The 12,066-nt window shown below is 56.3% G+C and overlaps 1 protein-coding gene across 7 annotated transcripts in view; it reads right to left on the bottom strand.

Moving 5' to 3' along the window:
- Positions 1-12,066, bottom strand: part of AFAP1L2 (actin filament associated protein 1 like 2) — a 113,295-nt gene that overhangs the window by 28,682 nt on the left and 72,547 nt on the right. For all 7 annotated transcript variants that reach the window (XM_070057183.2, XM_051823656.3, XM_008270545.5 and 4 more), the window contains 2 exons: positions 9,190-9,264; positions 7,863-7,957 (listed from right to left, as the gene is read on the bottom strand). In XM_070057183.2, the coding sequence (XP_069913284.1) occupies positions 7,863-7,957; positions 9,190-9,264 (170 nt within the window). The remainder of the gene's footprint in view (positions 1-7,862; positions 7,958-9,189; positions 9,265-12,066) is intronic.

Genomic DNA, 12,066 nt, shown 5'->3' with positions numbered 1-12,066 from the left:
GGCCAGCTGCAGGGCCGTGGTGTCTTGTCTAACCCGGCCTTGGCTTTCTCCTATCAAAACGAGCCTCAGCGCCTACCGCACACACACGATATGATGATGCATGGATGGATAATGCGTTTAAGGGTCCAGCGGCGTCAGGCTGGTGTGGTAGCTGCGTGGCATTTCAACAGAAAATACTTTCTAAAAATACAGCGACTAACCGATGGCCCGTGGAGGAAGACGACCAGGTTTCTAAATCCCAAATTCTTCCCACGATGCAATTCAATCCTTTGTTCAGTAAATTAAGAAACATTTTTAAACACCCATTTGAGAGGCAGAGACAGAGAGAGAGAACTCCTACCTGCTGGTTTACTCCCCATATGCCTCCAGTGGCCAGAGCTGGGCCACACAAAGCCAAGAACTAGGAATGCGACCCAGGGCTCCCCCGTGGGTGGCAGGAATCCAACTTCTTGAGCCATCATCAGTGCCTCCCAGGGCCTGCAGGAAGCTGGATCAGGAGCCAGGGGCAGGTACTGAACTGATGTGGGACACAGGTATCTTAACTGCTAGGCCAAATGTCCACTCTTTGTTCGATAAATATCAATGGCTCTCATGCACAATCAGACTTCAGGAGTCAGCCCCAGGGAAGGCTTAACCGAGTGGCAAACGTTTAACAGCTCCTGACCCAGTGCATTGCGAGCAGTGCCACAGAGACAAAATCAAAGTCCCATGGGAGCCAGAGGGGGTGTGAGGAATGCTGGGGACCAGGGCAGGGAGCTGGGAGGATGGGCTCTTTGTGTGCTGAGTCTCAGACGACCCTGACCTTGGCAGTGGCAGGGGGTGGGAGCGCAGTATGTGAGCAAAGAACACAGGCAATGGCGTGGAAGCGGTTTGGGTAGGGAGGCAGTTAGTGGACAGGAGCTGAGGTCTGGCAGCACCACCCTGCTGCGGCCGCAGCTGACCTGCCACAGGAGGGTTGACCCGTGTAGCCAGGGCCCCCCGACCCCTGCAACAGCCTGGTCTGCACCACCCAAACCTCCCTTTCTGTGCACCTTCCAAGGATCACCAAGTCCCCCTTCTGTGTAGTGGAAACCACAAGTTCCACAATGTTGCAAACTTATAACCAGCACCAGCTGGAAACATCCGAAATGGCTGCAGGCTTTAGGTCATTATAATAGAATTAGCACGGGCCTGGCGCTGTGGTGCAGCGGGTGAAGCTGCCGCCTGCAGTGCCGGCATTCCATATGGGTGCCAGTTCGAGTCCCAGCTGCTCCTCTTCTGAACCAGCTCTCTGCTATGGTTTGGGAAAGCAGTGGAAGATGGCCCAAGCCCTTGTGCCCCTGCACTCGTGTGGGAGACCCAGAGGAAGCTTCTGGCTCCTGGCTTCAGATCAGTGCAGCTCTGGCCGTTGCGGGTGATTGGGGAGTGAACCAGTGGATGGAAGACCCCTCTCTCTCTTTCTCTGCTTCTCATTCTCTGTGTAACTCTTTCAAGTAAAATAAATAAATCTTTAAAAAATAAATAGGGGGCTGGCGCCGTGGCACAGAGGGTTGACACCCTGGCCTGAAGTGCCAGCATCCCATATGGGCACCAGTTCTAGTCCCGGCTGCTCCTCTTCCGATCCAGCTCTCTGTTGTGGCCTGGGATAGCAGTGGAAGATGGCCCAAGTCCTTGGGCCCCTGCACCCACATGGGAGACCCGGAGGAAGCTCCTGGCTCCTGGCTTCGGATCGGCGCAGCTCCGGTCGTTGCGGCCATCTGGGGAGTGAACCAGCGGATGGAAGCCCTCTCTCTCTGTCTCTACCTCTCTCTGTAGCTCCGTCTTTCAAATAAATAAAATAAATCTTAAAAAAATAAAAATAAAAAAATAAATAAAATTAGGATGATTGGCACTCCCACTCCCATCACGTACCTAAAGCCATGATACTCCTGAGATTTCTGAAAAAGGACATGGAAATGGGTGGCACCAAAGGCCTGCTTATACCCTGCCCCTTCTTTGAATATTCAGTGAAGCCCCACCCCGGACACCACCCCCTAGGCCAGACCTGGCGGGTCACTGGAGGGCTTTTTGTTCATTCCTCCCTCTCTCGCGCTTTCGCCTGCACCTACTCCTCGAGTGGGCACTCCTCCTTTGCTCCACATAAACCTGCTTTCCTGCACATCTCTACGCCTCCACCTTGGATTCTTCCACGTGTGCAGGAAGAGCTCGGAATAAGCCCAGAGCCGAGTCCTGCATGGCCTGGAGTCGAAGTCTATTTCTATGGGCCCTAGAGTTACTGCGACTTGAGTTAAATCCAGGCTTCAGGGTCTCGGAGATGCAACCTAGGGTATGTGGCAGCCTCTCTGAGCCTTGTTTCTCTTCCCCCTACAACAGGAGTCACACTGGGGCTGTCTGGAGGACTCACAGTCAGATGAGACACAACCATGCTTCCCCAGGGCCCGGCCCACGCTAAACTGGAGGCTGCTGCTGCGGTCACTGTAGGGAAACCACCACAGCGCAGGGGCGGACAGGTGGGGCGGTGAGGGCGCACGTGGTGGCAGGAGCTGAGTCCCTGGGCTGCAGCCGTGCAGGCTGGGACATGTCTCCCTGAAGAGGGCTGGCAGGGGTCAGGCCTCAACCTGGGTCCAAGCACAGACCTTCCTGCCTGCCCTGGCCTCCTAGCACCAGTACAGGAACAAGTCACAGAGGCAGGCTCTGACCAGCTTTCAGCCCTCCCGAGAGAGCAGCACCCCTCGTAAACAGGCACGCCACCATTCGGCCGCTTCCTACGCAGATGGGGCACTGTGCCAGGCTGGCAGGAGCAGCTGCTGAAGGGAGACAGGCGTGATGTGCACTTCCTGAGGGTCAGGCCCTTGCACAAAGTGGTCCACAAGCCACAGGTGCCACCACTAGCCTGGCAGATGGCCCCACTCCCTCGTCCATTCCCAGACCCCTGGCCAGCCTGCAGCTTGCAAAAGGGCTCTGGGGCCTAGCAGTGGTCCTCTGAGAGCCAGTGTCCTGGAGTTTGGGGTCAGGGTGCACACATTCAGGGTGCACGCCTCCAAGGAGCCCCATTCCCACCAGGGAGTGCCAGACCCTCTTTCTGCGAGGAGGTGAGTCCCAGCTGGACAGCCTGAGACACCCGAGATCCGGCTCTGGGTCCCGGCCTGCAGACAGAACAGGACAGGGGCAAGGAAGCTTTCTGCAGCAGCTGCCTGTGGTCACCCTCACTCGGTCCAGGGCCTGCCACTGTGGTCACCCTTACTCCAGGGCCTGTCACTAGGGTCTGAGGCCCTGTCCCAAGTACAGCACTGAGCAGTGCTTCCCGGGAGTCTCCCCACGTCCCTCCCTGCCTAGTCTACTGCAAGTGGCTCAGTGCAGGGGGCTGCATGGTGCAGTGGGGAGGAGTCTAACCTCCCAGGCCAGGTTAGAGATCTTCCACCTGCTGCTTCACTCCCCAAATGTCACAATGGCCAGGGCTGGGCAAGCCTGGGCCCAGGAGCTTCTTCCAGGTCTCCCATGTGGGTGCAGGGGCCCAAGCACTTGGGCCATCTTCCGCTGCTTTTCAGACCACTAGCAGGGAGCTGGATTGAAAGAGGATCAGTGGAGGGGCCAGCTCTGTGGCGCAGTGGGTTAATGCCCTGGCCTGAAGCGCCGGCATCCCTTATGAACGCCGGTTTGAGACCTGGCTGCTCTACTTCCGATCCAGCTCTCTGCTGTGGCCTGGGAAAGCAGAAGATGGCCCAAGTCCTTGGGGCCCTGCACCTGCGTGGGAGACCTGGAGGAAGCTCCTGGCTCTTGGCTTCAGATTGCCGCAGCTCTGGCCGTTGCGGGCGATTGGGGAGTGAACCATTGGATGGAAGACCTCTCTCTTTCTCTCTCTTTCTCTCTCTCTCTCTCTCTCTGCTTCTCCTCTCTCTGTGTAATGCTTTAAATAAATAAATCTTAATAAAATACAAGAGGAGCAGTGGGGATATGAACTGGTGCCCACACAGGAGCGGCTGTTGTAGGCAGCAGCTTTATGGGCTAGGCTAAAATGCTGGTCCGCCTGGCTGTTTTAATTACCATCGTTATGATGGTGACCATGACACGAAGATGCAGAAGAGCTTTGATGGGCAAACCTGAAGCAACTTTCTGACTGTGCAGAGAAGAGACAACAAAGGAAAGGCCCCTGGTGGCTTTTTTTCTTATTTTTTTTTAGGTCAGCAATTTTTTCTGGAAAGAACCAATGTTTTAGGGATCTGTAAGCCATTTCGGGTCTCTTCTCCCTGCTCCCAGCTCTACAGCTGTAGCCCCACCAAAGCCTTCCCCAGACAATGCTCACTCAACAGCTGGCTGCGTTCCAATGAAACTTTACTGGCAGCAGCAGGTGGTGGGATGGATTTGGCCATCAAGCTCTGATTCAGACTGTTCACAAGAGCTTAGATAAGGAGCGGCCCAGGTGACCTGAGGCACCCCTGCAGCCCTAAGCAACCCATCCCGGAGGGCACTGTGGAAGGATCCCAGATGGGGGTAGTGGAGAGGCCCCGCCCAGCCTCCCCGCTGACCATGGCAATGTCCTTCCAGGGAGGACGCTGCTTCGTCCACAGAGCAGGTCACTTAAGACCAGCGCCAAGGCGTGTTCAGGCCTCACTGGGCAGATGGGCGGAGCAGGCTGAGCTGGCCAGCAGCAGCAACAGTGGCCAGCCCGCATCTGCTTCTCCTGCAGTGACCACAGCACCTGGCTGTGCACACAGCAGCCTGGAAAGGCCACAGCTGCCTGAGTCACTGTCCACACCCACAGACTTGCTCCAGACCTCTGGCTGCCCCTTCTGTGGCTGCACAGGGCTGCTCTCTGCTGAATCTCTAGGGGCACAGTGAGGCTCCAAGCTACCCTACAAAGAACCAATGTTTGCAGCCAGCAAGCACCCTGGGCCTGGGAGAGAGGCCATAAACCTGGCCAGCCAGAGGCACAGACGACCCCAGGCCAGCATCTACTTCTGCCGTGGCCACCAGGGAGTCCAGGGCCATCAGGGAGCTGGGGGACAGCACTCAGGTGCATGGACCTCCCTGGAACTCAGAGCTCTGGGGTCACCAGAGAAGGGAAGGTTTTCTGTGTGTGAGGACAAGAAGCTACAGGGTCCCTCCCGGCTCACTCCTGGGGTGGGAACTGCCGTGCTCCTGCCCTGCGACACTGCTGATTCTGGAGTTCTCCTCCCCCTTCGGACCCAAAGACACAGCTCCGCCCTGATCGCACTCCTCTGGGCGGCTTGCACTGGGAGTTACGGCTGCTTCAGTCCAGACCTGACCAGATGGGGCCTGTGGGTGCGAGGACACATGTACAGGTGTGTGGCAGTGAGAAGAGAATCCTGGGGTGATTCCAGCCCTGCTTCACATCACATCCAGAACCCCCTGGGATAGAGGCGCCTAGGACAGAAGTAGGAGGTGCAGCCCACACCCCGTGTCCTTCTCAGCCGTGCAGGTGCACAAGGAAGGAGGGAGCTGGCTACAGGTGAAATTTGCCGGCTCTGCTGGGAGACTGGCCACGGGAACAGCGACCACACCTCTGCCAGGCTACTCTGGGCTCGTGCTACTCCTAAGAGGTGAAATTTTCCCCAACTCCAGCCCCAAGACACAAGCCTCTCCTGTCGTGAGAAGCAAGAGGCCCCCCTGTCACAGATGGTACAGGAAGTGTGGTCTAGTGGGGGGTTCACAGGCCCTCCCTTCCTTTGCTCGAGACCCTTGGTGCTAATGGCATAGAGCTTGGCAGTGACGTAGTAAAAGCCAGAAGCCCAGGGGCTCACCATGACCTCAGGAGGTGAGAAGTGTTAAGCCAGCACCAGGCCCTGGGCCTCTCAGTCCACTGTAAAACCTGGGTTTGCAGAACCCTTGGTGCTCAGCGCTACTGAGAACTGCCTGGGGATGCCCCTACGCACCAGGTGTTGACCATGAGCAACTGCCACTTCACCACTTGGCAAAGCCAAGGTGCCTGGGTCAGGAGCAGACGCTGGATTCAGTACAGCAAAGATCCAGGCCTGGCTCGCAACAGCCACCTTTCCAGGCCTAGCACCCAGAGAGAAAAACCCTGGAATACGCTCGAAACCCTTCAGTCACAGCATCACAGCGTCTCTCATGACGTTAGGTCTCCCAGCAGTGGGACAGGAGAACCACGCACTGCCGTGCAAGCGAGGGGAGCCTGCAGCAGGAAGAAACACGACATGAACCCTTACTGTGCTACAGGGACACAGATGTATCAAGGAGGTGGCAGGGGGCCTGGAACCTGCATTCCGGTCCTGGCCTTGCACCTCCCAACTACAGGACCTGGACCGCAGTGCTAAATCCAGGAAGCTGCTTAAAGAAGCAATGACAAAACACCCATCCCCCGAAGGATGGTGGGGAGGACGGTGTTGGCAAGCATGGAGTGGACTGGAAGGTTGTGAGCTGGGGTGGACACTGGCACTGTCCAGCATCACAGGAAACACCCAGGGATTCAGGATCAGTCCACCCATCGTCTCCCCCAGCCTGAGATGAGGCGTGTCCTGACAGCTGTCACCCAGCTCACGGGGTCTCATGCATCAGGACTTTGTCCCAGGGACTTCAGGACTGCCAATCACTGCATGCTGTGGCTGCAGGAGGGAGTGGCTTGAGGAAGCCTGCTGTCCCTCCACAAAAGGGCGGGACCAGTCCAGAGCCATTCTGGGGTCAAGAACCCCTCCGTGGAGACTTGAGCCCACAGAGCAGGGGAGAGGTCACTGGGCTGGGCCCTGCTGCTTACAGAAACCCTTCCCAGTTGTAGCCCTGGAACTTCTCTAGGAATCCCCCAACATGCCCTGGGGGAGAAAAGAACCTGAGAGCAAATTCCGACCCCACCACCCAGAGGCTACACAGGATCAGGCTTCCTCGTCCACAGTGCAGGCATACTACTCCCTTCTTTGTGAAATCCTAGCCCAGTGTGCTGCACAGCGCTAGCCCAGAGCACAGACCACCAGACAAGACAAGTGCGAACAATCCCTCCACTTAAATGCTAGGAAAGAAGGGCCAGAGACCTTAAATAATGCCCTCAAGTCAAAGAGTTAGTACCTGCCGGGGCTGGGACTAGAACCCAAGTCTGTGTGATTCTATAATTCCATCCACGAATCTACCCATGAATCTACCCATGCAAATGAACAATGTTTGCAAATGGCCTTCTGTGTGCAGACACTGGACACAAAGTAAACAAGAGACACCGCCCCTGTCCCGGGGAGCTTACCTCTGGTAGAGGAGACAAACAACAGACCAGATGGTTTCCATGGTGGCAGGTGCCATGGAGGAGTAACTGGGTGGGGACAGATAGCACTGGTGGGGGGGGGACCAGAATGGCATGCCTCACTTAACCAGGTCAGTGAAAGTCTATCTAGAAACTTCTGAGAAATGAGGACACGCCAGTCACCAAAGAGCCAGGGGCTCAAAAAGTGCAAAGGGAGGAGCAACCACAGTGGTACAATCCAGGAGCAGACGGCCGGCCAGCGAAGAGCCAGGGTGATGAGGCTGGACATGCAGCTGGGCCAGACTGTGCAGGCAGGCCCTGGAGCTGTTAAGGCATTGGGGATGTTTTCTTCTAGGTTCACAGAGAGCTGCTGGTGGGTTTCAGACAGGAAGTGCAGTGTTGGGTTACATTCTTGAAAGGTCACAGTGGCCCAAGCCAGTGACCACAGCTATCTATGGCCCCTGCGCAGGTGGCACCCTCAGCACCCGGACCATGGCAGCCCTGGGCAAACAAATCACCTGCGGGCAGGGTTCCTTGGCTCTGTCTCTCCCAGGGCCCTGCCCCAGGTGCCACTCACAGCAGGTGCCCATGCCACACGCCTGATAGGCTGACACCTGGGAGAGTGACTGGAAGTTCCAGAGCCCCATCAGGGAAGTCAGGGTCCCGGACTGACACTCACGATCTTAGGCGGCGGGAGGTCCGGAAGGCTCTTCTGAGGGGCCGAGGCGTGCTGGCTGGGCTCCCCGTTGGTGAGTGGACCCTGCTCCGTGGGCGCTGTGGGCAGCAAGAGGAGAAAGCCTCCGTGAGGGACGGCCAGCCCCATGGCAGGGTAGGGTCATTACCTAGGAATGTCTGGTCACATGTTGCAGAGAGTTCTATGTGAGCAGGTGTTAATTACCCGGGCAGGCGGTTCCTGGAGCCAAAGTTGTTTTCCTCCAAGAATAGGACGCAGTAGCGTTGCAGCCACAGACAGATTCCTTGGAAGGGACTGGCTCTGGATTTCTGGCAGGCTCCACCCCCTACCCCCCACCACGTGAAAAACAAGCCTGGCCGCAGAGCTCCAGCCCGCAGAGGAGCTGCCGTGGTCACTATATTGAGCCACTCTCGGCACTGACCCTGCAATTATAGCTTTTTCTTCCAACAGTTCCTTCCCTCAGAAGGCCAGCAGCCCGGGGCAGGGGGACACTCTGGTCTGGGGCTCTGTTGTGCCCTGGGCTTGGTGGTGGGACAGGAGGTGGCAAGGCCACACCGAGGAAGTGAGGCCGCCAAACCTCTGCACACTTGCGGAAGGGCACGAGGGCCCTTAGGAGATGTTTTAGCCGGCCTTGCTGGCCCCAGGGAGGCCTGGCTGTGTGTGCTGATGTCTCCAAGGGAAGCCCTTAACAGAAGCGAGCACTTGGGGGGCTGCGATCTTTCTCCAGCCTCCGGCCTGGGAGTCAGGAGATGGAGTTGCTCCTGCCCCCTCCTCTGCAATGAGGCGGCTCTGAAAGCCTCTGGGCCTGCCGGGTCCTGCCGGGTCCTGCCAGACCCATCCCGGAGGTGTGAGAGAGAAGCGCCGGCACCACCGAAGGCGCCACCCGCCCCTGCCACGGGAGAGAGGACGCCGTGCCCAGCAGGCACCCTTGCCATCACCTTCAGACATCACTGCAGTCCCCGCGGCCACCCTATCCCCTCCCCTCCCTGCCCAGGCTCTGTCCAGGGCAGAAAGCCGGACCCCGGGGATCTGCAGCACACACAGCCTCCGCCTTCCTAGAACATGTGAATTAGGACTTCCTGTTCCTGGCATGATGCTGGGAAAAGCTAAGATTTTAGGGACAGATTTCTTCTCCAGTGGGCCAGGGGGTGGTGGCTTGCTGAAACATCCCAAAATACCTCAGCCCAAAATACCCTCCGACTAAAATGTGGCTCCCAAAAATAACTCCCGGGGGCCTGCCACGTGCTGGCTGGGCGGGTGGAGGAAGTGAGCCCCGATCCTGCCCCGTCCTGGGAACCGGCGCAGCCCCTACCTTGGTCTTGAGACTCGGCGTCCTGCGGCTTGTGCACTGTCACTTTGTTCATGTAAATGTACTCCTCATCAGAACCTGCGGGAGGAGGATGGCACACAGTGACGGGGAAGGGGAGGGGCTGGCAGAGAGCCAGCATCTGCCTGGCGACGCTGTCCTGAGCTCGGGTTCTGCTGAGCGCGCTCACGGAGTCTGTCGTACACTCGACGGATTTCCAAAACAGAAATAAGCGGATGACTCCTGGTTTCCCAGCCTTGGGTGGACAGGGGGCGTGGGGAGAAAGGTGGGGTGCAGAAGGGGAACTTCTGGGATAAGTTGAAAGGCACCCATTCCTCCTGGATTCACCCCGTGGATCCTAGCACCCTGGCATCCTAGCATTTCCTTTAGACGGTCGAATCTTTCCTATTTGTCATTCTCACTCTAGTCTGAATTACTTGCACAGGCTAATCAGAGTTGATGTTCAGATAAGACAGTCATTCCGAGGATCTGGAAGTTCAGCTCCCAGGCCCCCAGGTGGGGTGTCACTGGGGAAGTAGGAGGCAAAAGAGCCAAACCCTAAGAGCTTTGAGTATAAACAGGTGAGCATGCTGGGAATCAGAACGGGGAAGCCCGCAGCCACCTGCTGTGCCCTGGGGATTGCACCCTGCAGTGGCACCACCCACTCCTGTGCAAGTGAGGTCACCCTGCAGAGCTGGGGGCCAGAGGCAAGCTGGCCTCCCAACCCTTGCATGGTTTCCAATCCCCCAAGGAGACTTCTGTGGAAGCCTTGGGAGGAGGCTCACCCAGTTCCTCCTCTGCAAATCCCGCCTGTGTTTCTTTTGTAGCCCTTAATTTACATTTCCTAGAAACTTGTGGCTGATAAATTCCAGTGGTCGGAGACCGCGTCACTGAGCCAAGGGACCTGATTCAAGTCCTGGCGAAGGAAGCGGCTCAGTGTCAGCCTGTTCCGGAGCCAAAGGCCGCCAGACTCTGGCCAGCAGGCCAGCAGACTGGGAACCGGGAGGGACAGGGGTGGCTGGTTGGGTCCCCATTAACTGGCTACGGGACTGCCACCTCAGTAACGTTACCCCTGGAACCAGGGCTGCCAGAGTTTAGGGAGAGAACAAGGAGGGACGAATGGATTTACCTACAACCTGCACACTCAGCCACAGAGGGAGCTGGGCAGTCCCTTCTCCCACGTGTGGCTCAGAGGAAAGTGCTCAGCAGGGGCAGGCTGAAGACAAGGCTCTGCCATCAACGACGTAACTGCAGGCATAACACGGAACCCTTGCACTCAGTGTTCTTGACCACGTGGTAGAGCGAAGAAGCACGCTGAAACGACCTGACTCGTAAGGTGTCAAGAACAGGGAACTCAAATATGAGCAGAGTTGAAAAAGTGAGATACTCTTGCCGCAAACAAAGATGGCAAATGACAGCCAGCAATACGGGAAGCTGCCCAAAGCCTTCACAGTAGGAAACTGGTCAAACCAACCATGGCCCGTGCACGTACACGGCTGGATGCCACCTTATGAGAAATAGATTTGGGGTGGGCAGATGGCCTAGTGGTTAAGACACCACTTGGGACCACTGGAGTGCCTGGGTTTGAGTCCTGGCTGTGCTTCCAATTCTAGTCTACCTTGGGAGGCAGCAGGCCGTGGCTCGAGTACTTGGGTTCCTGCCACCCATATGGAAGTCTAGCCATTATAAGCATTTGTGGAGAGGGCCAGTGGATGGGGGCTCTCTGTCTTCCTGTCTCTCTGCCTCTGAAATAAATACGTAAAATTTAAAGAAATAAGCAGGTTACCAGCGAGTGTGTGAACCAGCAGAGCCATGTGGGAGATGATTTTGGGGGACAGGATACACGTTCATGTTCTTTGTCACAGTACTTCCACTGCCAGAACTGTACCCCACAGACACATCCCAGCACAGAAAGGAAAACTGTGAGGACGTTTACTGCAATAGAGTTTGAGCTTTTTTTTTTTTAAGAATACAACTTGAACGTCCATTAACAGGGAGGTGACTGAACAGGGGGGTTCACCCATCCATCAGTGGATATCACTCAACTGCGAAAAATAATAAGGCAGCTGTTCATAAAGATAGCTTGGACCTGGAGCCGAATTAAAAGATCAAGTTTCAGAACAGCAAAAAAAGGATAATGAAGAACAGAAAAGTATGTCAACTGTCAACAGGTGGAAATGTGTGCATGCAGCCATTCTTTTTTTTTTTTTTTATTTTCATTTTACTTGAAAGGTAGAAGGAGAATGAGAAATCCTCCATTCGCTGGTCCACTCTCCAAATGCCTGTATCCTCCAGGCGTGAGCCAGGCCAAAGCCAACAGCCTGGACTCCATCTGGGTCTCCCACCTCAGGGGCAGGGACTCAGTACTTTCTCTATCACCCGCTTCCTGCTGGGCTGCGCATTAGCTGGAAGCTGGATCCGAAGCCGAGGAGTGAGGACTCAAACCAAGCACCCTGCTGCCGGGATGTGGGCATCCCAAGTGATGACTCACACACCGTGCCGACCACTCACCCTCGTCCGCAGGTGCAGAGGCAAACCATCGCTACACAAACACATCAGGACGACACTGCTAAGGGACAGAGGAACACGGTGGCCAGCGTTCGTCTTCTTCACTCCTATTCCTATCGGCTCACACTCCTGTACTGAACAATCAAAGGCAGGGAGTCTGAGTAGGCGCTTTCTCCCCAGGACAGGGGTTTGAAAATTACAGAGAAAACTCACGCTGGCCACCTCTCAGGACCTCATCTACCTGCTTCGCCTCTGCAAGGTGCAGTTGACTTGGTTTTGATTCACAGCGGGTTGCTAACCCACGATTACCCCGTCTGGTTATCAGCGGCTACCAATACCTTCTGCAACTGTGGCCAAAGCACAGTAAACTTGACC

This window comes from Oryctolagus cuniculus, chromosome 15, assembly GCF_051225735.1.
Source record: "Oryctolagus cuniculus isolate XC-2025 breed Fujian yellow rabbit chromosome 15, ASM5122573v1, whole genome shotgun sequence".
NCBI lineage: Eukaryota > Metazoa > Chordata > Mammalia > Lagomorpha > Leporidae > Oryctolagus > Oryctolagus cuniculus.
This window is presented reverse-complemented; position numbering and strand designations above follow the sequence as displayed.